The 27,226-nt window shown below is 47.1% G+C and overlaps 1 protein-coding gene across 2 annotated transcripts in view; it reads right to left on the bottom strand.

The window, feature by feature from the left end:
• Window positions 1-859: 859 nt before the first annotated feature.
• The window catches only part of ARID5B (AT-rich interaction domain 5B), a 133,835-nt gene continuing 107,468 nt past the window's right edge, over window positions 860-27,226 (bottom strand). For both annotated transcript variants that reach the window (XM_087932272.1, XM_087932273.1), the window contains 4 exons: window positions 25,477-25,529; window positions 18,961-19,058; window positions 5,291-5,486; window positions 860-3,557 (listed from right to left, as the gene is read on the bottom strand). In XM_087932272.1, coding sequence (XP_087788398.1) covers window positions 1,494-3,557; window positions 5,291-5,486; window positions 18,961-19,058; window positions 25,477-25,529 — 2,411 coding nt within the window. In that variant the 3' untranslated portion in view covers window positions 860-1,493. The remainder of the gene's footprint in view (window positions 3,558-5,290; window positions 5,487-18,960; window positions 19,059-25,476; window positions 25,530-27,226) is intronic.

The following is a 27,226-nucleotide window of genomic DNA, read 5'->3' as shown; positions in this document are numbered from 1 at the left end:
GAGTAGGGGCAGACGCACACACATATGCCCACACACCCAGGGCAATGCACAGGTGGGCCATAAAACGAGGGGCTTTGCCAAAGCCTCACACAACTTGTGCAGACTCTGGAAACCACTGTAATCGGGGAGAGGAAGACTGAGATGCTCCCTGGCCTGGCTCAGCGGAAGAAAGGAGTTGTAGGGTCCAAAGCTCCGAAGTTTTGTACATTACCCTGTAGCCGTTATGACTGCTAGAAAGCCAAGGTTTAACGCATTTGGGGGGAATCTGGCCCAGATCAACCAACCAAGAATTCAAGCAATTAATGGCTAGACTAGCTCTCGGATAACCCTTCCTTGACTCTGCTTTGAAGAGGCCCAGATCAGCCAGGCTCTATATTCGAGGGATGCCCTTGGGTGGCCGGATTCTCCCCTTTGTCTAATGGCTGCGGCTGAAGTTCTCGACACAGAGCTTTGCAACCACTGTGGAAACTCATCTGCCTGCCAACGTTGCTGATGGTGCACGGGAGGCTTCCTCTGGGGATGCGAGATCGAGCGCTGCAGTTCGTAACCAACAGCCGGCCTTGAGACAGGAGAGCCGCAGGCGGCGGCTGCGCGGGTGGAGCTGCTCCGAAGGACCGAGACACAGGACCCAGCAACCTCAGGCTGACAGGAATTGGGACTTTTTGATCATAGTTGGCTTCTGTCCCATGAAAGTGGGTGTAACCTCCTCCCCCCAAAAGCTGCCTTCAAAATATAAGCAGAGGAGGAAAGGCAGAGAGAGAGAGAGAGAGACAAATGCAAAGTTTAAAAAGCCCTTAATATCCAGAGCCTCCTTTCCGTGCACTAAAAAAAAAACAAAAAAACAAAAGGAAAAAAAATGTGGCAAATAAAAAGGAGCTGTTTAATTTTGTTTTCTTTTAAAAAAACAGCACATGATACGCGGAAAATAAGAACTTACATAAATTATACAAATGAACTTGACACGGGTTGTTCTTGTTTCTGGAGCAGATATGTACAGTCTAGTTTGTGTTTCCTTTTTCTGTTCTGATAGTGTTAAGATGAACGTTGACAGTTTTTCTATACATTGCATTGATTTGAACTCTGAAATGGTACCCAAAGAAGCAACCTCCCCAGGGGGCATTTCCTGCCTTCCCGATTGATCTGAGAGGTTTCAAGGCTGCTGCCCAGCGGTGGAGGTGGAGGTGGGGCAAGCCGAGAGGGCCCTCCCTCTGAGTTGGGGCCCAGGCGCACCTCAGCCTCGGCTGCCAGGAAACCCTAACCCTCCGCAGCCCTTGGTGCAGCAGGAGGCGCATCAGCGAGGAGGCTCGGGGGAAGCCAGCAATCTGGCCTCAGGCCCAGCTTAAGCCGGAGCCGTGTCCCAGTCAGGCCCAAAGCGCTCAGCAGGGAGGAGCAAAACCGCTTATTGGTTATCACAAATATCGATATACTTGTTTGCGAGACAGGACTGCGGGATAAAGGAATGTTATTTGCGGGATGGCGTCTTTCAGGAGCATTTACAACTTTGTGCTCGGGTGTACAGAGGAGAGCTGGGAGGGGGGGAAAGCAGGCTGGGGGTTCAGAGCCGCCAGAGGATAAACGCTGTTGTGCAAAAGGTCCCCGTAGGAGCTGCCCACAGGGGAGGCTGCCGCCAAGTGCCTGTAAAGCTGCTGAGAGCTGCCTGGGGAGGTGAGGAACTGTCTATGCACCATGAAGGAGTGGAGCGCAAAGGGTTGCAGAGGGGAGAGGGCCGCCTGGTTTTTCAAGTACTGCAGGGGGTGGGAGTAGCTGGCCACTGGCATGCGGCTGCCCAGGCCGCCGCACAGGGTCCCTGGGTACAAACTTGTGAAGATGGGGCTGGAGAGGGGGAACTTTTGGCCCTCCAGCGCCCCGCCTGGGGGTGGGCCATGCACTGGCTTGCTGCCCTCCATGTCCTGTTCTTTGGAAGGGGCTTCCTTTGGTAAGCGCAAGGGTGAGACTGCTCGGACCTTCTTCTCCAAAAGGCCTTTGTCCAGGTCCTCCAGGCTGCGCTTCAGAGGGCGAGCTGCCCCGATGCCCTGAGCCATGGCTTTGTGGCTCAGGACCGGGTGTACCATCCCGTCCAACTTTCTTGGGGCTGGCAGCTTGCAGGCCCTCAGGAGGGGCTCCCCCTGTTTCTTTGGGGCGGAGACCGTCATTGGGGAGACCCGACAAGCCTTTGGATTGCCATCCACACTTAGAGTCTGGCCGGTCAAGGGGTGGAACCGGGCGACGCTTTTGCCCTCCTCTACACCCCCGGGTGAACCCCGTAAGAGAGGGGCTCCCAAGGTTTTAGTGGTCTGTTTGTGGCCCCCTTTGGGAAGACTCAGATCTGTGGGCTGATCATCCAAGGGGGTTTCCCGGGAGGTCTTGTTCTCCGGCTGGTGCAAAGGCGGGTGGTAGCTGAGTAGTCGCCTGTCCTGGAGCTTATGGGGAGGGAACCCAGCAGCATTTTCCCCGTACACGTCTCGGGGGAAGTACTTGGAGCACGGCTGGCTCCCCAGGTGCTCGGCACGCCGATAGAGGCTGTGGAGGGGAGGGGAGGCGTAAAAGTCTGCCAAGAAGCCGGGCACGTGCGAGTGGTGCAGGGCCCTCCTCTCATTCATGCGCTCCTTCATATCCTGGATTTCTGACTTCAGTGCGTAGGATTCTGCTAGGGCACTCAAATGCTGCTTAGAAAAATCACAACATTCGGAGTCTGGTTTCTTGAGCAGGGAGTCATGTCGGTAGGCATCGTGAGTAGGCCTCCTGTCCTCCACAGTCTTGGGTTTAAAACTCTGCACGTGTTGGATGACTGATGGCCTGCTGACCACCGCACTGTCCATGGAGGGCCTGGGAGACAGCAGTCCTGGCCTGCCGGACAAGAGATCGTCCTTGCTGCTGAACTTCTTCTTGCTGATCAGTGGTGGTGGGGAGCCATACGGGTAGTTGCCACAGGATAGGGCTGCCCCACTCACCTGGGAGAGGAGCTTCTTTTTGGCTAGAGGGGACATGATGCCTGGGTTGCCCTTGGAGTAGAGTAATGGGGTGGAGCCAAACCCGGGATCCCCATTGAAGGGACTTGGGAGGTCCTTCTCCTTGAACATGTCGAAGTTCTGCACCACCATCACTTTGGGGCTCTGCTTCAGGGCACTGTGGATGTCCTCGCTGCCCAACTGATCCACTTTCACCGTGCAGTTGGCAATGTAGTCCGCCATCTCTGGGATTTTATCGTCTTCCATCTCGTTCTGACTTGGGAGGGGCAGCTGGAGGCCGGGGAAGCTGCTGAAGGGGATTGCCTGGGCCTCCTCCTCCTCTTCCTCGAGGCCATCTGCAAAACACGACACCCCGCGTAGTTCCTGCTTGGGCTCCTCCTGCAGCTCCTCCAGAGGTGGGCTTCTGGTCATGGCTTCAGGGGAGACCAGAGATGCGTCGGCCAGAGGCTCGTCCTCTTCCAAGAAGGCCACTCTGGGGGCCACCGGAGGGGAACCTTCGGCAGAGAGTTTCATGGCTTCTGCCGCAGTCAGGTCCAATAAGCTTTTCTGCAATGAGCATTCCTGATTCTTCTCTTTGGCCGATGAACCCTAGTAAAAGATTTGGAGAGGAAACTGTGAGAAAACACCACCAAGAGAAGCATCTTATCTGCAAACAAAGCCCTCGGCCTTTGCGCTGAAGCCTGCAGGGTTTTCTAGCGGCCTCCACAAGAGTTTTCCACTTGTGGAATAATTAGGACTCAGCCCCTCTCTTCTATCCCAGCACAAGGTGCAGGCAAAGCTACGTTCCTGATCTGCACCTACAGTGTTGTATGGAGACCCAGCAACCTTCATGGAAGGCCCACCCATCAATTAAGGCAGGGGTGTCAAACTCGATTTCATTGAGGGCTGCATCAGAGTTGCATTTGACTTTGGGGGCTGGGGTGTGTGTGGCCAGGTGGGTGGGCATAGCCATCTCGATGTCACTCATCAAAGCTTTGTTTTCAGTCATGACGGCCCTCCTGGGCTGTTTTTGGCTATGACAGCCTCCTGCAGCCCTCTGCCAGGAAGGGGAGGCCGTGTACGGCCCTTCTGAGCTCCCTTTTGGCCGGCAGAGGAACCGCAAGCCGCTCCTTCGCTGTTTCCAGGGTGGGCCCACCGGCCAGATCTAAGCACCCCGCAGGCCGGATCTGCCCCTGAGCCTTGAGTTTGACACCCCTGAACTACGGGAACGGTCGCTGCTGCTGCTGTGTTCACAGAGCAGGCCAAGGAGAGAGAACCCAATCCCAGGCAAATGGATTCCTTTCATCTTTTAGAAGGCTACCCAAGGCAGCCCTTTCTAAAAAGAAGGACCACCCTCAGGGTGGCTTGAAGCGGGTGGACCAAGGGCAGAGCTGAAGGGAAACCAGGCCAAGAAATTGGGAAAGGACTCTGGGGAAGGCAAAAAACAGCCGAACCGGGTGTCCAGAAATGGGCCTGTTTCTGTGTTCTGGAGGCCCCCTGGAGCCTGGAGGAGGCTGTTTTTGCCTCCCAGAGGCCCTCGGGAAGCCTCTGGACTCTGGGAAAGGTGGAAAAAAAAGCCCTCCCGGAAGTTCTGGTAGGCCACACCCAACTGTGCCCAGTTGCTGGGATTTTTTTGAATCCCACCCTCGCCAGGAGGGGTACAAAAAGCTCCCTTCCCCCTTCTGGCAGGGCTGTCTTGGGCTTTCCCTGCGGCAAGCCTTCCTTCAGATCGTTTTGCTAACAATCTCCCCCTTCTGTTTCGTCTGTCAATCCATTTACACAGAGAGGGAACCTGAGGCCATTGGTGTGCTTCACCTGAGAAGCAGCTGCCTGGCCATCCTGCAAAGCCACCTTCCTTCCCCAAGCAGTCTTTGGGCAGGAGGCCCTGACCACAGCATGCTGGGCTAAGGAGCTAAGCTGCTCTCCTTCTCCCTCTCTTCCTCAGGCCTGAAGAGAAAGCAGCAGGAAAGGAATCGCCTTGGAGAAGGACGGTAGGTAGGAAAGAAAGCTCCGTCTTCTCCTGGATTTGTGCCTCTGCAGCTGCTTTTAAGGTCCCTTGGCTGTTGAGAACTTGAGGCTGGCAGGAAGAGTGAGGTTTGGTGTTTGTCCAGGGTTCTCCAACCGTGGCAACTTTAAGACTTGTGGACTTCAATTCCTAGAATTCTGCTGGGTGAGGAATTCTGGGAGTTGAAGTCCACAAGTCTTAAAGTTGCCACGGTTGGACAGCCCTGTTTCAGTCAGCTCTCGTCCGCCAAAGCGAGGCCCCCGGTGATCCAAATGGAGTGGATGAGATCAAAGAATGAAAAGTTTGGGACAGAGAAACCGGAACAGGCAGAACAGACCTCTGCCGGGTCCTGGGGCTTTGGTGCCTCCTCTCGCTCCTTCTTGCTCTTCATGTGTTCATGCTTGATGCGCTTTGTGCCGGCCAATTTTATCTTACTCTCCACCTCCTGAGCGATCTCTTGCTTTCGAGGCTTCACCTGAGGCAATGGCTTGTCTTCCTCCCCTTTAATGTATCTTTCATAGGGCAGGATTAATCTAAGGAACAAACAACCAGTCAGTTAGGGAGATTATTGGCCCCAGGAGGAAACCTCTCCTGGTAATGGAGAAACATCATGGAAAAGCACCAGGACCTCCTTCGGGGCAGCTGGGAATAAGCAACTGCTTTGGGCAGGGAAGGAGGTCCAGGGTGGGGTCACCACAAGCATTAGGAGGATCCCCCAGGTGGCATTAATAGATAACAGATCATCAGAGTTGGAAGGGACCTTGTAGGTCATCCAGTCCAACCCTCCCGCCCAAGCAGGAGACCCTACACCATTTCTGACAGGTGGCAGTCCAATCTCTTCTCTCCTTGAAAGTCTCAAGTGATGGCGCTCCCACAACTTCCCGAGGGCAACTTCTGTTCCATGGGTTGATTGTTCTCACTGTCAGAAAATTCCTCCTTATTTCCAGGTTAAATCTGTCCCTGTTCAGTTTCCATCCATTATTCCTTGTCTGGCCTACAGGCGCTTTAGAAAATAGCTTGACCCCCTTCCTCCTCCCTGGGGCAGCCCCTCAAATATTGGAAGACCGCTATCCTGTCTCCCCGAGTCCTTCTCTTTACTAGACTAGCCAAGCCCAGTTCCTGCAACCGTTCGTTGTATGTTTTAGCCTCCAGTCCCCTAATCATCCTGGTTGCTCTTCTCTGTACTCTTTCTAGAGTCTCAACATCTTTTTTATAATGTCACCACCAAAACTGGATGCAGTACTCTAGGTGTGGTCTCACTAAGGCTTTATGGAGTTGTATGTACCTCACTTGATCTCGATTGTATCCCTTTGTTAATGCAGTTTAGGATTGCATTAGCTTTTATGGCTGCCGCTGCACACTGCTGGCTCCTATTTAGCTGGTTGTCCACTAAACATTAGGATAGCCAAGGCCGGTTCCATTCCCAATCCCCCCTCCCAACCCCTGGCTGTCTTCCCCTTCCTCTTTGTCCTGCTCAAAAGGGAACCTGGATTTTGTTTTTGCTTTGAATGGTTTGAGTCTCCTATCCTGGATTTCTAAGTCATCAAAGAGATTCTTCCTCTTAAAGGACTCCTTGATGCCATTGTAGGCTGCAATTTTAGGTAAGCGTTAAGCAATTCTAAAGGGAATCCTTAGCTAATGGGATGGTTTTAAAAACTCGGAAATTGCATTCACCCCCGTGTGTCTGTGCATGGGTGTATCCATTCTGTTGCTCCCAATCAGCTGTAGAAGAAAGCCTGACTATGTTAGTAGAGCGTTTTATCCCGGGAAGAGATTTGGGGTCTCTTTTGAGCTGGTTCCAAAAAAATTAATAATAATCAAAATGAGATTTTGAGTTGGATCAAATCAGCCCTTAGGCTAGCAAACAAGCTACTTCTTTTCCTGAACTTTGACCCTTTAAGTCAACTGAATGAAGCTTTTATTTACAGTGGCATTTTGGGTCACTAAATAAAGAGACTTCTCCAATCTGGACCCCCCACCTCACCTGTAAAAATTGGGGCACTGAATTTTCCATCAGCAGAGAAAGGTATTTGTGTTCTAGAACAGGGTTCTCCAACCTTGCCACTTTAAGCCCGGAGGACATCAACTCCCAGAATTCCCCAGCCAGCCAAGCTGGCTGGGGAATTCTGGGAGTTGAAGTCCTCCGGGCTTAAAGTGGCCAAGGTTGGAGAACCCTGTTCTAGAAAACTGAGGAAGGCTGAAGGGGCAGGTGAGAGACCCCTCTTTACTCAAGAGAAAGCACAAGAGGATAGGAACCCCAAGTATTTATTTATTTTCTTAAATCCCTACCTTCTGAACGGTACCATTCTTTTTTAATTTAGAAATTAAAATAACCCTCAGCGCTACTTTTTTTTTTTTTTTCCTCCCCAGTGTGGCTCTTGATCTAAAAAGGAAGATTTCCTTCGCCTTAACGAAAGGCTATCTGAGTTTCAGCATCTGCGATTAAAGCGTTTTTTTGTTTTTTGTTTTAATGAGGCATGCAACGTGATTAATGAATTACTCATGGTGGGAATAAAATGGAAACTTTTATATGACAAAACATGTTTTTAAGGCATCTGTGAAAAAAAAAATGGACTTGGCTTGAAAAACAATATTAATCTGTTCCAAAATCAGGCTGCTTTAATTATAGTTTAATCTAAGAATTCAAAGTAAAAAAAAAAAAATGCTTTTGTTCAAATGCAAATTTTTTGCTTTCTGGGTTGTTCCAGAATCCACTCCAGACCGCGTGGTTTAGATTTAGATGTTCCAACTGCAGAGAGAGCTGGGATTTGCTTCTTCACAATGATAGCGTTTCACATTTTAATAAAGTGCAGCATAATTGATGTTAAATATAAACTTACTTCATGCTCTATTACAAACCGGAGTCATTAGCTGAGCAGGCTCTGGCAGGGCCAAGAGGGGGGGAAGGGGAGGAGGAGGAGGAGGAGGGGCGGCTTTGAGCACAGCCTCTGCCCTCCTCCAAAGGCCCAGCCCAGGGGAAAAGTCCCCTTCAGATCCCATTACAAACGGAGTTTAAACACGTTGCAGCTGCTGGAACCGGGACGCGCTCCCTCTATGCAGGCTTAGCAAAACAGCAGAGAGGCTGCCAAACGCTTCCCGCGGTAACGTTACAGTTACTGTTTATGCAGTAAAACAAGGCTGATGGAGGAGGAGGAGGAGGAGCGGGGGGGGGCGGGGGCGGGGGGGGGGGGGGTAGAGGAACCGCCCTCTAGTTCCAGCACCAGCTTTCCCTGAAGAGGAAGCGAAGGAGGGCGGCTCGGTTGCTCGCAGAGCCATATTTATCTCTTCTCTGCCACATGTTAAATATTTGAAGAATCAGATTTAGTCAAAACACTTTTTTTTTTTTTTGCAGCAAGATGTGTTAGCGCTGCAGAAAAGATTGTTTGACCTGGGTTGCTATGGGAACGTGCAGCCTCTTTGAAATCTGCATATTCGGCTGATAAATCAGCAGGACCCCCCCCACAACCACTGCAGCCTCCCCACACACACACCCCCGTTCAGGATGCCCCCTTCACAGACCCTTCCCCACCCCCGGCACTTTCCAATTTGGCCCCCAACACAGCCCCCGAAAGCCTGCAGCCTCCTTTGTGGCCTGGTCATCCCCAAGGATGGGCTGCACTGTTTCCTCCTCCCCCCCCACCCAAAGAAAGGCCAAGCGCCCCTTGCCTGACCGGTGCCAGGGAGCTGGGAATTGGGGCGATGGGGAAAGCAGGAGGGTTGCCCTGCAGCACCCAGACTTTGCGAGGAAGCTCCGCTGAAAAGGAATATACCTGTACGAATATACCTGACTGATGTCACTGAAAACACCACGGAGCCCCTCCATGACCACTCTAACCTGATGAGGAGATTTCCAGGGCTAGAATTTCCACTGCTTCTCTCTCTCTCTCTCTCTCTCCTGCCTTTCTTTAATCTCTTTTTTTCTCTCTGTCGCAGCCCAACACAGTTACCACCGGATGTGCGATCTTATCATGTCATTATTAGATGCTGTTACAATACAAGCATAATCCAGTGGATGGAAGACTCAAATCTCCAGCTGCTCTGTTAGTAAAACCACAACACCAGCATGTGGGTGCATGCACAGACAGACAGACAGACAGACAGTCAGAGGGAGCATCTCTGGAAGTCAATATTGCACCAGACAGGAAGAATGCAGCTCTCTGCATATTTGCTCTCAGCAAATGCAACAGGCCTGACATTAGCACCTTGATTAATTTCTGTGTAATTTTTGACACTCCGCTGAAGACTTGGCATCATCAACCTCTGTGCAAAATAAAAGGGCCCACTTCACAACCATAGCAGAAATAAGCCAGGAGGGGTTGGCATTCTCCCCCCCCCAAAAAAAAATTGATTGTGGACCCAGGGAAGGCTGAAGGTGGACCGAGGCTGGTGGGGCTTTTCCCTTAAGGCTCCTGGGCTGCTCCGCCTTGGTGGTGTCTCCCTTCACAAGGGTCTTTCTCCAAACACCCCTGATCCAAGAAGAGCCCTCCTGCATGGCTCCATGGCCTCTCTCTTCCCACCGGTTCTCACTCCCGTTTTGGCAAGGTAGGAATAAGGCAGTTGGGTTCTCTCCACAGAAGAAGGGATCAGAGCAAGATTCTCATTTTTTGTGTTCTTTTTGGGTCAGGAAGTATTTGGGGTGATTTGAAATAATGTATTTTTTGGTTTCCAAATTTAAACTTGGTAGGAAACCAAATTTGCCTGGTTCAGCATTTTGGCGCTAAAATCTGCTAAAACTCGGCCCCAGCATAGATTTACCAGCATGGAGAACGGTTAGAAAGACCCCAATATTTCCTCCCAGGTTCCATCTGGGTGCGTGTGTTTTTACCCATAACAGCATTATAAAGTACAGTTCCTACATTTAAGTTAATAAAATGTATTATTTAAGGGATAATTGCCGTAACTAGAAAATGTAAACAGCCTCACTTTAAAAAACAATTTTTCCATAGGTAGCAGGTTTGGGAACAGCACGGGGCAATTTTTTTCTCTTGCAATAATAAAAGAATAACATTTTCCAGTACACAGCAGAAACAGTAGGGAAGCCTTTGCTATCAACTGAGCTGCTGATTAAATTCAACGACTATAAAAAGCAAGATTATCCTTTGCAAAAAAATAATAACAATCATGGCAACTTCAAAAAAAAAAAACAACCCCATACAAGCTGATTGAACAAACTGGAACTGCATTAATCCTTATTAATGCAGCGATAGATGACATTTAATTGCAACTATTTCCCCCTCCCTTTAAAGGAATAAGAAAAGAAAATCTGTGTAACCGAATGTTGGTTTAAATAATGCAGCTTCCCGGCCCAAGTTTTTAGCTTTCAGTATCCCCTGATATAATGAAAAATTCAGCATACGCCTCTGCAGCGGAAGTCAGAGGTCATCAAATCTATTACAGTAATGTAAGTCATCTGGCTAGCTGCCAGGCTTTTGGAAAAGAAAGGAAAGAAAGAAAGGAGAGGGGAGGGGAGGAAAAGGAGGAGGGCACCTTTTTTCTCTTACCTTCTCCTCAGCTTTCTTTCTTACAATGAGTTAAATAAGACAGACCAACAGACGAAACCAGGGAAATTGCAGGAATACGTGTGTGTGTGTGTGTGTGTGTGTGTGTGTTCTTCACTGCCAACAGAACATTTTATGTTTACAAATTCTCGGGGGCTTTTCCTCACCTCCACCAAAGGCAGAAACTTCCCATTAAAAACATGGATTTCACAGCATGTCAAACATGTCTTCATTATTGGGACTTCATAAACAGTGCAGAGATAAAACCACACACCGACCCACTCATGTCCTTCTCTGGCCAACATGGTTTCTCCTCGCGTGGGAAAAGGGAACCCTTGAAGAGGGCGTGTGGGCGTGAAAGGCTCCTAGCCCAATTAAGGCTTGTGCTCTTTCTCAGGAAATCATAGGACGCAGCTCTTTATGGAAACCATAGTCATCATCCGCATCGTTCCCCTCCCCCCAGCATTGGCCAGACAGAATCCTTGGGATGAGATTAAGTACAACAACATCCAAGCACCATTTTTAACGCTCTTTGGCAAGGCACCAAGGTTGGAATTGTGCCCGGAGAACCTGCAGTTCACGCCAAAGGCAATTTAATAGTAGAATGAAGTATGACCACGAAGGCCTCTGAGTCAGTGGTCAAGCTTCAGCTCCATCCTGGCTTCCAAGGGTTGGGGAAGACAACTATTTGAGTGGGTTGCGGCCCTTCTAGGCCAATCAGGACCGGAGAAGCAGCGGATTTGCTTCCGAGTCATCAATCAGGGTGTCAACTCCAGATCTGGAAGAGTCTGCCAGCGGGTGGTCACTCGGTGGCCCAAAGTCTGACATCTAAACTTCAGCCACCTGCTAAGACCTCCGCCATGATAACCGGTCCCTGTAGCCTCTTGCATCAAGGAAAAGAGACAAACACTAGAATTCAGTATGACAAATGGAAACATGATAAGGCAGAATTTCAATTGCCTCTGGAGGTAATTATTTCTAAGAGACAGAGATAGCTGTATGGACATAAATAATAAATCATTAATTCTCCCTATGGAAATGATCCAAACCCTTAAAAATAGGATTAAAAAAGCAAAGAAATGTAGGTGTTCATTACTAGCCATCTGCTTCCTCTAAAGCCTTCCAAAAAGGAACGTCTTGCAGATATTCAGCAGAAACAGATAGAACAAAACTTGTTTTGATCTTACAAAACAGAATCAATTGGGAGATACCAATGTTTGATCATTTTCAGTCGGCTGTTCATCTTCCCTAATCTAAGGCTTTTAGAGATATTGATTTCAGCAGCAGGTAGCAACTGGCTGACCTGGTCTGAGCTGGAAGCTAAGCATGATCTTGCTTAGCTGTTCAGGGCTTGGATGGGAGATCATCATCCCTTCTCAGGGACTAGTGGGTATTGTTTTAAACTGATGGGAAGATTCTTGGAATACAGACTTAAGGGTCTGCTTTAATAATTGCATTCTTCCACCGCTAGAGATTTAATTTTAATTTTCTTTTTGTACTTATTGGTGAGGGGAGGAGAGAAACATACTTTCAGACTGTTCAATGGTTCTTTTGTTAAAGCATCCATTGCTCACATAATTGAAAAGATGTTTATTCAGTGACAGGCTTGACGGGTGCCGTTGTTTAAGCTTAATGATAAAGCCCTGGGGACAGCAATGGAAGTTAGAGAGCTTCTTGTTATTTATCCAAGTGGGACAAAACACCACAGCAAAAAATTGATCCTCCCGTTCTTGCTCTCTTGATGGGGGACCTCAGCACCATCCAGGAATGGCTGGATTTTCCTGGAGACAGCCTCCTTCGCTCAGCTGGTGTCAAAGACCAACCCAGTAGAACTGGAGACTTGGGCAGATCTGCGTTTAGTCAATAGGCTTTTATTGGCCTGCTTTTAGTTACCTAAGGGCCCCACTGCAAGAAGGCTGGAGATGCCTTCACTCCGTAGAGTATTACAGGGCTTTTCTGTTGAAAGAGGCGAGGATATTCAATGATAACAGGTCATCAGAATTGGAAGGGACCTTGCAGGTCATCTAGTCCAATGGCCATCAATCAGTAGGCCGGGGGCCACTGGTGGTCCGCAGAGAAAGCAATTAATCCAGGCTGCGCGGGAACACAAGGCTGGACCGCGCACATGGCCCGTGGGAACACAAGGCTTGTGTCACTTGCATTGCGAACAACACGAGGTAGTGAGGAGAGGGTGGAAAGGGCGGAGGGTGGGAACTTGCCCCATGCGCCTCATCTGGCCACCAGGCTGCTTCTTTCTGCTTCTTTCTTCTGCTTTTGGCTGCATGCAAGGAAAGCAGCAAAAGTCTTTCTTTCTCTCCTCCAAACTCTGCCAGAAATGAGTCTTTGGGACCCTGCAAGGCCTCCTGCTCCAAGAGGCTGCACCAGCACGACAAGTCTCAAAAAGACTCATTTCTGGCAGAGTTTGGGGGAGAGAAAGAAAAACTTCTGCTTCTGCTGCTTTCCTTGCATGAAGCCAAAAGTCTCTCCCTTTCTCTCTCTCTCTCTCCCCCTGAGAACAGAGCTGGAGACGGTATCCTGCGATCCCAAATAAAGAATGATCGATTGGTAGGAAAACGAGGTGGGGAATTTTTCTGCAGACTTTTTGGGGAATTTTCCCAGGCTCTCTGGTCTGCAGGATTTAAAATTCTGAGTTTGGTGGTCCCTGAGATCCAAAAGGTTGGAGACCCCTGATCTAGTCCAACCCCCCGCCAAAGCAGGAGACCCTACACCATTTCTGACAAATGGCAGTCCAATCTCTCCTTGAAAGTCTCAAGTGATGGCGCTCCCACAACTTCCGAGGGCAACTTCTGTTCCATGGGTTGACGGTTCTCACTGTCAGAAAGTTCTCCTTATTTCCAGGTTGAATCTCTTCTTGTTCCGTTTCCATCCATTATTCCTTGTTTGGCCTACAGGCGCTTCGCATGATAGCTTTTAAACTCTGCCCAGGGTTGGTGCTGTGATGTCAGAAAACCACGTTCAAATTCCTAGTTCTTAAAACGTTTCTTTGGGGAAAAAAAGAAGACCTACCAGCCCTTGGCATGGGCATCAAGAGATTAATACACATCCTGACCCCATTTCCGTTCTGCTGAGAGGCTGGTGAGAAGGATGGAGTAGCCAGAGGGATCTGCACCCACAAAGAGGCAAAAGAGAAGAAGCTCCATTTTCTGCAGAGGGGGCTACTCCTTCCAGCATTTATACTTTTCCTTCCTCATTCCCAATTTTATGCAGGATTGCCAAACCATATAAAGCAAGGATCTCCAACCTTGGCAACTTTAAGCCTGGCGGACTTCAACTCCCAGAATTCTGGGAGTTGAAGTCCGCCAGGCTTAAAGTTGCCAAGGTTGGAGTCCCCTGATATAAAGTGTTCCATGAACCTGCAAGGCTGCATTCAAATGCTGAATTCCTTAGGAGGAAGCCTCGTCAAAACCGGGCAATTTGCTTCAAGCAACGAAGTGCCCTTTCCTCTGAGCCATGTGGGATGCTGGGTGTGTGTGTGTCTTTAGCATTCATCCTGATCTTTTTCTCAGCCAGAATGTGGAAAGGGTTGCCACCGCTTTCTTCCAAGGAATTCTTCAACTTCCTATTCCAGAGTTATCTCTAAGGCCTTAACTAAATCAACTTTCCGATCTGGACATTGCATATTCAGTTTCTTCACCAAGGAGCAATATGTCTTCGTAGTTCTTTCAGCACTCCGTTTCCCTTTCAGCCCAGCTTGGTTGTGTGAATAGAACTGGTTGCCTGTGCTTCACATTTGCTAGCTGCCAGTCTGCCGTGAACTTTGGGGGCAGGGAGCTAGATAGGAGTTATGGGGAGGCTAACATCATATCTTTTAGAGACATAACTTCAAGGTCAGACAGGTGGGAAAGGCATGCACCTCCAAACTGTTATAGGAGTTATGTCTGCTGTGTAGGTAGCACGATCCCTCTCTAGCATTCATCTCCATAGTTCTGTGATGTATTTCCTGCCTCTCTTAGGATTTACCTCTATCTGCTCCTGTGGGGCAATTTCCGGTTCCTGTTATGGTGTGTGTGTGTGTGTGTGTGTACGTACACACACACACACACACTCCCAATGATGGCTTATGACTTTTAACTGCATTTTGATTAAACTTCTTGAAACACAAACTGCCTGTTCTACAACCGAAAAGACCATTCCCAAAACATTTTATAGGACTAGGATTGGAGAATGAGGGATCACCAAGGGGAAGGGGCAAACAGGGAAAAGTTAACTAGGGAAGTTAACGCTCTACTGAATACTGTAATCCACTTGGCCTTCAGTAAAGTAAACCTTTCACACCGAATGGAGCTGAGGGTCGTTCTTACTTAAGGGACAAAGTTGGGGCAGGACTGACACTGGGTGCAGTTTTTCCTGCAATCTAGGAGAAGGTTCCTGCTCCACTTGTTGCAAATTCTTAGTGGCTCCTGGTCGACTTCCCCAGGAGTTCACGGTGCCCAAACCCTTCCCTTCTCCCAGGGTGAGAAGAAGGCTGGACACTGGAAGAGGACCAGCCTCCGACCTGTGCCCGAAGCAATCCCCGGCTGTTGTGCAGGCGAAGGAGCCTCCTGCTAAAAGGAAGATCTTTAGGCCACAAAATCAGCTGAAGCAGTGAAGAAAAGACCAGCTATTTGGCTGTGCTGGGAGCACCAAGTCCTCCCTCCTGTTCACAGATCCCGGTCCAAAGGTTTAGCATGTTTTCACTTATGAACATTGCTAACCAGCCCTGAGGCTTATTCCAAGAAACAGCCAAAGGAAATCATCTTCCTCGAGTGAGTAACGTTTCTGAGTGCCCCAGATCCACAGAATGCTAGCAGAGAGGAGCTACCAGGTGCGATGGTAGCATTATGCAATGGGATTATGTGGCCAAAAATAAATTTGCCATAGTGCAAAGAAAGGCCTTAAGAATAGAAATATTCAGATAAGAGAAGGAATTTACAAGCCACTAAAATATATGCAAGCAAACGGAGGCTGGGCTTGCATCCTGCAGTCCTAAATCATAATCTCATTGAGATATTTTTCCTTTAGTATGTTCTGTGACTCAGCCCAATAGGACTGATTCAACAAATCACGGTGGTTTAGCACGCGGGGTACATCTCCAGGCAGAGTTCATGGCCAGACCAAACCTTACGATCACAATTTGGAGAAACCTACACAAAAAACCTGGACCTTGGTCCTTCCAGGAACACAGAGAGAGGCACCTGTGCGGGAGAGCTTGGCCTGGCCAACCCTAGTAAGTCCTGATGGAGAGGACAAATAAAACACCAACCTTTCTCTTGTCTTGGGTTTTAGGTTTATATCATGAACGTGACTTGAAATTTCCCTCAGAATTCCAACAGGCATCAAGCAATTGAGGTCTAAGGTCTGCAAATCAACACACTTGATTTTAAACATCAATATCAGTACTTCAGATTTGACAGATGGCATTTGACAGTTTTCATAAGTTGGCATGCAATGGCACTTAGGATTTGACAAGATTGATAACTGGTGTGCAATAGTATGTAATATTTTTGTTTCACTGTGATGAACTGCTGTTTGACAGGATTTGAGAGCTGGCGTGTGACAGCATCTAGCATCTGCTGCTATTATTATTATGCTTGGTCACCCAGTCATCCAGATGTCCAGACTGGACGTGGAATTTCTGTCCAACCCTTGAATTCTTCCCCAAGGACCTGGGAGAGGCAAGAGGGAGATGTTTGGTGGCCTTAAAGGTGTCATCACAGGATGTGAGCATGTAAGCTGGTTTTGTCAATGCTATTGAATACTTATTGATTTCATTTATTAAGTTTGCCATGAGATGCTAATAAATGATACGCACTTAAACCAAATATGGTGTGAGATTTCATGGACAAATGTGCCTATGACAAATGAGAAAGGCAGAGTGAGCCACATCAAATATCTAAAAAGTTCAGCTCCACTTGTTTCTTTCCTTCAAAATTTCTGAATATCCTTCCCACTTTTCATCCTAGAGGGTGGAGGGGGGGGGAAAGGATGAATGGCAAATCACATGCAGTCCTGCCCAAGCCCCCTTCAGTGCAAAGAGGTGCATTTACTCAAGAGCAAATCCTTTGGGATTCTTCTGCATATACACACACACACCACACACACGCATCACAGCAAGGACAAATCAAATCAGGCCTATATTAGGTTTAATGGATGAGTTTGGTAGCTATAGAAATTGATTTAATTGACTGACTGAAGGAATAATGAACTCGCTCCATATTCCAGGGCAGGAGGTGACTGGGGGGGGGAGTGAGTGATGCAGAGTTAGCCACACCCACCCAGTCACACCGGTGGTTAAATTCTTGGCTCCCGGTGTTTTCTTTTCTGTGGGAAACGGGTCCAAATGGCTCTCTGAGTGTTTAAGGTTGCAGACCCCTGCCTGAGGCGATCCCAGCGGAGAAATAAAGCCGCACAATCAACATAGTGCCTTGTGCACTTTGTGCGTGAGGAACTGGGACCACAGCAACGTCTCCTCCCTGGGGGGGCGCATTTTCTACCTGATAATGCTAGGACATCACCTGCAGTCTAAGCATCTACGTAGAGCACTAGGTCACCACAGGCAAGAGCTGCTACTGACGCTGAAACCCGGCAGAGGCGGAGGCTGGAAGCCAAACTGGGCTGGCAAAGACCTTTTGGTGAAGGGTTTGCACCGACTGAAGACAACCGACAGCAGCTGGAGCTGCGGCGATGATTCTGCGTTTGTGCACCGTAAAGGATCCCACAGAAAGGTCCGCTGAGCGGCCTGCACTGACACTCCTTAAGAAGGCCCACAAAAGGTCCTGATGCCTGTCCAGAACACCACTTAGGAAACTCACAGCCGCCACCAGCCACAACAGGAATACGCCAACAAAGTGTCCCCAAAACCATCTTCTTCTGCCTGTCTGGGGGCAGAGCAGAGGCTGCCTCCACAATACAGGCTCTCTGTGTGTTTGTGTGTTTGTGTGTGTGTGTGTGTGTGTTCATAATTTGGGGATTAAAGATGGCAGAAGGGGAACCAAGAGGAGGCGGGTTTGGAGAGAACAAGCAGCGGAGGGGGAGCCCCAGGCTGGACAGGCCACGATTCCTCCTCCTTTTTCATAACTTTGGACAGGAAGCTGATGCTCTTCAGCCTCGGGACTGAACCCACCTGCAGGTCAGGGGCTGCTCCCTTGCAATTCAGAGCATTAAGAAGATGCCAAGTCGCACCGGGCTTCTCGCAAAGATGTGGTAGCATCTGGGAAGGGTTTCCCCGCAAGAGGACGGGGTGCTTTGTCCTTCTTTCCCCAACAGCTTTCGTGACCCCCCCTCCTCCCTGGGCTTCACATGCCCATCCTGGGGCGTCTTTGTCCAGCTCCTCACTGGAGCCAGCCCTGCTTAGCTGGGCAGAAGATGGGTTTCAAATAGTTATTGACCAATCCGTTCAGATGTTCAGAACCTTGTATGGGATGGAGGCCTCTGTTCCTTTACTCATCGAGTGAAGTCAGCCGGGAGGAAAAACTCATAAAAGAAAGGACTCTAATTTCCCCTGGAGGTGACAGTCCAAGGCTGGCCTCAGATAGGAAGGGCCCAAAATCCCCCAAACCCAAAGGGCGCCGAGAGACAACCTGGCCTCCCTTCCTTAGCGCTGTTAGAGCTGGGCAGCCCCCTTTCCCAGCTCTTTATTTCCCAAGCAGACCAGGTTTCTCCCAGAATGTGACACAACTGCCCTTGATGAGGACTAGCACCTCTCTTGCACCTGTGTGGCTAACGGATCAAGACTTGGGGAGAGGCCCTGCCGCTTGGCCGGTGACCCATGTGCAGAGCTCAGCACAAGCTGCCTCGGCCCCTCCAGCAACTGGTTAGTGATTTGGAGCATGAGATCACATTGTGCTTTCAGAGCTTCAAAGCGGGCATGTTTTATTAATGGCCATATTTTTTTTTAAAAAAAAAATTCTTTTAAGAAAGCAGCACAGCCGTATCATGTTGTCTGATGTATGTTGGATACCCAGCTTTGGAAAGTATTATTAACTCAGGGTATAAAATCAATGCTTATAAAACTGCAAGTCTTTCACATTTCAAAAGATAAATGGCTGATAGCTACAGAAGGAAAAAAAGAATAAGGAATATGCAACGGTCCCATCAATCTCAATGCACGCAATCTCGCCCTCTCCTGAGTGGAACAAACAAGCTCACTGTTGCTGCATTTACATATATCTGCATATTTTTTAAAAAAAAGGCAACCCAGAGCCAATCAGATCTCTAAAATATCTCCCATTGGTGCCCTGTTGCTTAATTGTTGGAGCTTCGGGCTAATAAAAGCTTTGGAGAAATGAAAGAAACCAGAAGCCAGCCTTTGGCTTTCTGACTGAAGAAACAAACACAGGTGGAAATCAAGGCCCACCAAAGGATTAACACGGGCGTGGAAGCCCTTGCAGGGACTGGAGGAAAGAGCCTTCCGGGCCCCTCCAGCCAATTCTGTGCGAAAGCCTTTGAAGGCTCCCCGACTAAATTGTCCTTATTTATTAGATAAGCATTTCATGGGCTGCTCTCTTACCTTTCATAATGTCTGCGTGTGCAAGTGGCTGCGCTGGTGCTCCCGGGGTTCCCACCTAATTCGTCATAAATATGTTTCCACTGTCGACGGGCTGTGATCTGCAAAAGTGGCAATGGAAAATTTAATCTTGCATCTTCACAGATTGTGTGTGTGTGTGTGTGTGTGTGTGTGTGTGTGTGTGTGCGTGTGCATGTGGGTGCAGCAACAAATGTACCTGTGAGACATATGAGGCAGCAGGAAGTGCAAGCCACGAAGCCAGTGCAGAATAAGCTAACCTGGATCCCTACTGCACACAACACCTTGCACATTTATTTCACCTGCCCCTATTTTTTTTTTCCTGGAATTGCGTTTTGTTTCTGTCTCCTTAGTAAGCAGTCTGACTATTCTGCGTATGTAATTTCTTGGGTTGCGGGTGGGAGAAAGCATTCAGTCACTGAGAGCATTAACTGCTTTCAGAGAAATCTCTTGGTGAATTATAAATATGAATCCCAAACTCAGCATAAATAATGACTGCAGAATTATTTCATTGAGTTAGTGAAAAGGAACTACAATGGAAGCCTCAATCCATCACATTCTCCACTAAATCCATCCAGAAATGCAATTTGTGTAACTTGATACAAGCTGTTTATTTTCACTCATCTGGGCTAGTGAAATATATAGATCAAATGGTAATGAAATCTAAACACTCTCTAAGATTAATATCTGAACTATGTCCTAGAATTGGCTAAATAAAAGAAAACAAACATCTGATAACATGTTAAATTGCAAGCGGTGACTTTTATGTGTCTGACCTTTGTACAGGAAATAGGATTAACAGAGAAACAGATGGAAGACGTGGCAAAAGAACTGGACGGGGTCTTCATTATTTTATACAGTCCAAATGACTTTAGAATAGGACAGGAGGGGACGAAAAGCTTGATATGAGGCAGCATGTGTGACAAAAGAAGGAGCGTAGAAAAGGAAGAGAAAATGATGGGGGACGGACGGATGGACGGACAGAAAATCAGTTCTATTTTGCAGACTACAGTGGGGTCTCCAGCTCTGGGGAGCAAAGATTGTGGGTGCTTAAAAGGGGCTGGTGCTGCTGATCAGATGTCAGAACCAAAGGAAATCAAGGCCCAAAGTTTTCAAATTGGCAGTGGAGGTGGGTGGGTGGGGGAAGGGTTATAATTTTAATCTAAAAAGGAGACGAATGGGAGAATTAATTAGTACTCTACAGAACAAATGGTGCACTTCCTGTTCTGCATAAAGATAAAATGCCTTCTTTGCAAAAAAGCAAGCGTCAGAAGCAAAACACGTGTCACTTGGTAATACTATAATTTCAGACAAACAATGTTATCTTTGTCTTCTCCTTAGCCATAATCACTACCTCTTTCGGATGGAGATTAAATCAAAATGCCTCTTTGTTCAACTGTAACCTGAAATATTTGAGGTTAGGTAGAACTGGCTTATATGTGGGCAAACTATATATTCCCCTGTATCTCTTCTTTCTAGCCTTGCCTGGTGGGAATGAAGACTCACTAAACTTGCCTATCGGATGGATATTTTGCCAGGACCAGGCCTCTGGGCTTGGCAGCTACTCTTCGGTGCCCACTGAACTCTGACTGCGAAGGAGGGAAGGACCGGTGCCTCCAAAGCCACGGTGGCCTTGCACACCGACACAAAAGGCTGTGTAGGGGGTGGATGTCTCTTTCTTCCTCTGGGGCAGGGGCTTTTCCTTGAAAAGAGGGGACAGTGATGAGGCTGCTTTTTCAGAGCCTGGTGCCGGCTTCAGAGAAGCGGGTTCCCCATTCAGTCTGTGGATTCGTTTCATTTTCTCCCCATTCATGCCGGGAGCTCTTTCCTTGAGGGATGGAATGGTGGGTGCTGCCCAGCATCCAATTCCTGCAGGAGAAGGAGGAGAGGAGGTTTGCGCTGACTTTGCCATGCAGCAAATGAGCCATGGCTTGTGGGCAATGCCGTCCTCAGGCAGAACATCGCAGACAATCATCTCACGTGATATTTGAGGGGGGAAAAATCACTTCTGAGGTGCCAGGTCTTGCAGGTTTACCCCCAAATCATGGACAGTGTGAGAAAACAGGGATTCCAAGTCTCTGAAGTCAGGCACTTGATAACTAAGGCTGCATGTTGAACCCTGGCTGTTTGCATTTCTGTCTTTAGATTGAATACCCTTCGTTAAAATGATCCTTGCTCGAAAATGTATTCCCTATTTTAGAGAAGGTTCCATCCACCTTCAAACGGAGACATCTGGAACACGAGATTTTCACTTAAATCCCTTGCAAACGAAACTCTCCTATCAGATAGTTCTTTTCTTGTACAAAATTGAATTAATTGAAAATAAATATACAATTAATTCCCAACACAGAAATGTCCTATTTTAAATATACATCTGCATCAACTCGTGGCATTTTGGAACACCTCACAAATTTGTCTTCGGCTGGTGGGTATATGTAGTATATAACATAATATTTGACAATTTCCGTTGTGACGATATAAACACAGTACTCAGCTTTAATTAAAGGTGCAGGTACTACTTCATAGTTATTTCTATTTGCAAAACAGGCTGTCACAACTTTTTTACATGCTGTTTCTGAAATGCACATAATTCAAAGCCACTGTGCCTTTACTATTTTTTCTCTCTTAAGTATTATTGCCTTCTTATTGTTCAGTTGCTTGTAAGACTTCATGATCCAACAAGCATCCTTTCACCAGGATTGGAAGGTTTTGCTTGGGCCATTATCTGTGATGGCACCTGGCCAAATTGCCTTCTGTCCACCTGTTTTTCATTGCCTACAATTCCACCAAGCACCAGAGCCTGTTCCAAGGACTCCCACCTTTGCATTATGTACCTAAAATGTATCTCAGTTTTAGCTTCCTTTTTAGTGCTTTTAGAGAGGACCCCCGTGTGACTTCATCTGGAGTTGAATGATTGATTGGTTCTTTAGGCTGTCCAAGCTTCTGTCAACCATTTTCTCCCGTACCAACATTTAAAAGCATTCATCTTTTTTTGCTTAGCTTTTCTGATGGTCTATCTTTCAAAGCCATATGTCACAACTGAGCAGGCATGGGTTTGACAATACATACTGTGGTTGTCCATGTGATGTCTCAGCAGTTTAACATTCTGTGTCAATTTCCCCTATTCTCTCTCCCAAGTAGCAAATGTCTCTTTGTTGCATGGCTGTAGCTGCCATCCCTCTGCAAACTTTATCCTAGGAGGGTAAATAAAGTCTGTTACTATTCAACTTCTTCTCTCCCTATTTGCTTTGGGCTGGCATTTCCTGTTAACATAATCTTTTGAATTTTGATTTTTTTAAGATGTTGAGCAGCAGACGGGATTTTGCATTCTCTCCTTTCACTTTCAACAAAAGATTCCCAAATCTTTCTCATTTTCAGCCTTCCTGGTTTCATCAGCAGTTTTCACCTGAATTTCTGCTTTGTCTAACTCAACGATTCTTGTGATTTGTTTAAGTTAAAGCATTGGTATAAGATCTTGCACATTCCTTTCCCAACCTTGAACCATTCCGTTGCTCCATAAACCTTTCCCACTCCTCCTCCTCCTCCTCCTCCTCCTCCTCCTCCTCCTCCTCCTCCTCCTCCTCCTCCTCCTCCTCCTCCTCCTCCTCCTCCTCCTCTTCTTCTTCTTCTTCTTCTTCTTCTTCTTCTTCTTCTTCTTCTTCTTCTTCTTCTTCTTCTTCTTCTTCTTCTTCTTCCTCCTCCTCCTCCTCCTCCTCCTCCTTCTTGGCGATCATAGTTTTTAAAGGAGAAGACCCAATCTGCTGGTGGGACAGACATCAGCCAACGTCCTTTGTAGAAGCAACAAAGCAAAAGTCAACATCTTTTTGAAGCGCCCGTGTCTTTTCCGTAATGCTAGCACTGCGATTTCAGTCACGAATGCCTTTCCGGTATTCAGCTGCCATTTCTGGCAGTTCTATGTCCAGCTGCTGAGGAAGTCTGAATGGCAACATCTTGTGCTCTGCATTTGGGGAGCCTTCTCCAGCAGCCCCCTTTCACCGTCATAAACGGGCCAACATCAATGGGTCTTTTCCAGGCCTTTGGCTTTGCTGCCTCTTCTGCACCAACCTCAAGGAGGAAGGAGATGCCAATCAGTTTGGCCGCTATTTCATCAACTCCTGCAGTCGTGTCCTCAGCAACATTTTCTGGGAGCTGCTAAGCTTCCTCTTTTGTACTTCCAGCTCCACGGCTCAGGTTTTCTTCTTGTCTGTACCTCTAGCACTTGGGGAAGGTTTTAACCATCAATGGGATGCATTTTCAACGGGTATGTTCACTCCTGTGAGAAGGTCTCTCCCTCCCTGAAAGACAGCTGGTCCCGTAGCAACCAGCCTGGGACATCATCAGCATTCCTTGCTGACAATAAAGCCCCGGCCCAAAGTGCGCTTGACTTAAAGCCCAGCGAAAGCAGGTCCAACAAATGGTTTCCTTTTCTAAACAAAAGCTTTTCTTTTCTTTCCTCCAGCGAATAAAGTATGTGCGATTGCAGCATTAAAATAGATGCTTATTAAAATCAGATCAACCCTAAAACCAAGTTTGAAAAGCTTTCCGGAATAGGAGAGTCTACTAAGAAATGGATGGAGCACTGAAGACTCTATAAGGAACGGAGTTCCTTAAAATTATAACAAGTTGAGAAGCTGATAAACCAGGAGTCTCCAACCTTGGCAACTTTAAGACTGGTGGACGATCTGGCTGAGGAACTCTGGGAGTTGAAGTCCACAAGTCTTAAGAGTTGCCAGAGTTGGAGACCCCTGTGCTAAACTGAAAGGAGGACAAAGAGACCAAAATCGGGAGAGTTCCTCTGATTCTACTGGCTTAATTTGGGATTTAATGTCTGTTGCAAAATAGATGGGGTTTTTTTAACCTCTTTTGCTAGTTGAGGTGGGAAATGTTGCTTCCTGCACCCAAATGCTCATAGGCTCAAAGCAACTTCAAATATTGTCAGTCTGTGCTAAACAAGAGCCAGAAAATCCAAGCTATTGTGTTCAAGCACACAATATGCCTGCTATGTTTAGAATCCTCCCTGATTAATTTCCAGTTTCCATTTTGGCACCTTGTTTGGGAATCCATTCCTGTCTCTGTGACCCAGAACCCTTTGGGGATAGGGTGATGGGAATCTGTTTGATTTGTTAATTCAAAGGGACACCAATTTTTAAGCTGGCCCTGGGTAACTCAAGCACCATCCCCCAGAGAAAGTCAAGCTTCTTGCCTCATGCTTTGGAACAGAGCGTTAATTACGGTGTTTTCATTTCATATTTTAAGTATGGCAGTAACCATATTAAACTTGCAATTTTCCTTCAAAGCATGACCTACTAAATTTAATAGAGATTACTCTTGAATAAATAAGAACAGATTTAGCCACGCAAGAAGACTGAAACGAAAGGAGCAAATGTCAATTAAAGGGCGAGCTAAAAAAACTGATTGTATGCATTCATTATTTCCTGTAATAACAAAAGCATCTCAACATCCATTAGCATCATAGTTATTAAAATGAAACAATGCACTTTTTCTTACTAGTTCTAGGATGATTTGCTGTTTTGTTTAAATACGTTTCTGGTTTTATCTATTGTTTCATTGTAACTTAAGGGCAGCCAAGCTGTATGCTTTCTAAACAAACGGTTCAGAAACTAGAGTTTTCCATACACCCAGGTCAGTGTGTTTGGAATCCAGCTGCCTCAAGAAGGCTCCAATTAATCTGAGGCAGTGAAAACATTTCCAGTGATAAACCTTTTATGTCAACTGGATCTTGTTACAGATGCCATCTCTCTCTTTCTCCCTCCCTCCCTCATATCAGGCAGTTCTTTCTTCTCCTTTTAAGATCTTAATCACAGTTTGTGACTCCAATATTTGTTGGTTTGGGACATATGCTGTAAAATCCGCAACCATCAATTTTCCCCAAGAGCTAAAAATAAAATCCGTGTCAGATACTGTTAGTTGATAAAAAGGATCAGTGCATCGTGTTCCCTCCCCACTTAATTTTAAACTTTAGATAACTTCCTGTTTATATGGCCTGACCCTCTTCTGCAAAAGGCTGTTACCATTCAAAACAAGAACAGACACTGCAGTACACTACACTGTAATGGACATGGCCGATTGCTTTTTAAAGTATTTAATACATTTCCCACATTTGACAAGAGCAGATGTCAGGGACTATGCCAAGGCAAATGTTCTTTTACGCAATCTTGGCTAGTTTTACAAGAATATCCCTCTCTTAACATAGGAAAAAATTACAAACCCAAACAATTTCCTTGACAAGGAAGAGTTACGTATGTTTTCCACTCAGAGTTGGGTTTTTTAGCTTTCTTTTTTTTTTTAACTACAAGTTTACAGTTTTGCCAAGCCTGGAATTAATTCAGACTGCTTCCAAAAGAGAACCCCATAAATTCAAAGTGTTTTCTGCTGAACTGTGGATTTTTTTAAAAAAAATATATTTAATGCACACATGGCAAAAACATGAGAAAATTAAGTGCCCAATTTTTCTCTCTCTGAAGTTACTTCAACACTTACTGTTTCATATCCTCCCAGTTTTTGAGCAGCTTGAAACATAGTCCAAAGGTTAACTGTTAGAGGGACAATAAGCATTGAGATAAGCATTGCATTAACCATCTTTCCAAGAAATGCAAATGTAACAATCTTTCTTTGACAATGAAGCAAGAAAAACAATAATCACATTTAGACAAAAACGGGGAAACAGTCTGTGAAACATATTTACATAATTCAAAAGTGCAAACTCTGCCCTTTGCACATATACCCCTCTTTTAAAAACCACAAGGGGAACCTTCTACTTAGATCCAGTTACAGGTATTAGAAAACAATTACTTCCTCCAGGATAAGACATAATCAGTATTTCCTCCATTAAACAAAGGAGGCTTTGTGGTACATGCTCCTAAATCGAAGGCATTGATTAATTAAGAACAGAGCATTTCCTTAAAGTGGCCTAACTAAGAGAGTTAGCCGTAATTGTGAAAGCAGATACAAAGCGAGAGTAAGAGCTTTGGCTAGGATCCAGAAGGCTCCTCCACCAGCATCCCATGTGCTCCTCCTGCCAGCACTGCACCTGGGGCAGGTAAGGGACAGGTGACCCTGGTGAGACCTTCTAGGCAGGGCTCTCCAACCTTGGCAACTGTATGACTTGTGGACTTCAACTCCCAGAATTCCTCAGCCAGAGCATCCTGGCTGAGGAATTCTGGAAACTGAAGTCCACAAGTTATAAAGTTACCAAGGTTGGAGACCCCTGTTCTAGGGGAAGGCAACTCTTCCAGGGGGCTCTGCCTTCCCTCTAATTCCCTCCAGAGCTACTAGATGCCACAGCAGGGTGCAAATCTCCCCAAGATTGGATATGGTGGAAGGTTGCTCTAAGCTAAGGGTATGGATGCTTAGGGGGAGTGGGGAATGCTCTCAGCCTAGGCCCTAAATTTCTAGGCCTTTTGGTTCAGCTCAGCTCAGCTCTGGGTACACGTTTCCTGTAGAGAGCCGCCCTAGAGTAACTAAGAGTGCAAAGGCTCCCATTCCTTTCTTTCCAATTATAATCGAGGCATTAATGATCTGGAGAATGGCAGAGGTGGGTGTATTTCTGGGCCTATTTTCTTGTGTCCAGCACTTGGCCGGAGCGTTGCCAAGCCACCCCTTGGGGAAATACTGGAGGGAGTCCTGGCAAAGGATGCTCATGCCAATCCCTTGAGCTTGGTGATCCTGGCCGCTCCCGCTCCCTCTAACCCAGAGGTCCCCAAACTTGGCCCTTTTAAGACTTGTGGACTTCAGCTCCCAGCATTCTGGGAATTGAAGTCCACAAGTCTTAAAGTCGCCCAGTTTGGGGACCCCCTGCTCTAATCCTTGCTGAATCTTAAGTGCCTCATGGCAATGGGACAAACAACTCTTCCTTCATGTGAATGGTCACTGATCTTCACTTACAGGGACACTTCTTAAGCCTTCACGAGAGCCAGGCCTCTCTCAGGCAAAAGGACTGAGCCAGCCCATTCCACTGTCCAGCGTTTCAAAAAAGCCCAAAGCTTTAGATACTGAAGCCATGAAAATAATTTCTAAAAGCTGAAGCAATCCACGTGAAGACAGGGGTCTCCAAACTTGGCAACTTTAAGACTTGTGGATTTCAACTAGCTGGCTGGAGAATTCTGGGAATTGAAGTCCACAAGTCTTAAAGTTGCCAAGCTTGGAGTCCTCTGACCTAGAAGCTGCAGAGGTTCTATAAAAAGAACTTCCAGCCAAGGTGACAAGGATGGAGACTTCACAGCTGTCTTGG

The sequence above is a fragment of the Pseudonaja textilis genome, chromosome 4 (genome assembly GCF_049901715.1).
Source record: "Pseudonaja textilis isolate UNSWEBS1 chromosome 4, rPseTex1.2, whole genome shotgun sequence".
Taxonomy (NCBI): Eukaryota; Metazoa; Chordata; class Lepidosauria; order Squamata; family Elapidae; genus Pseudonaja; species Pseudonaja textilis.
This window is presented reverse-complemented; position numbering and strand designations above follow the sequence as displayed.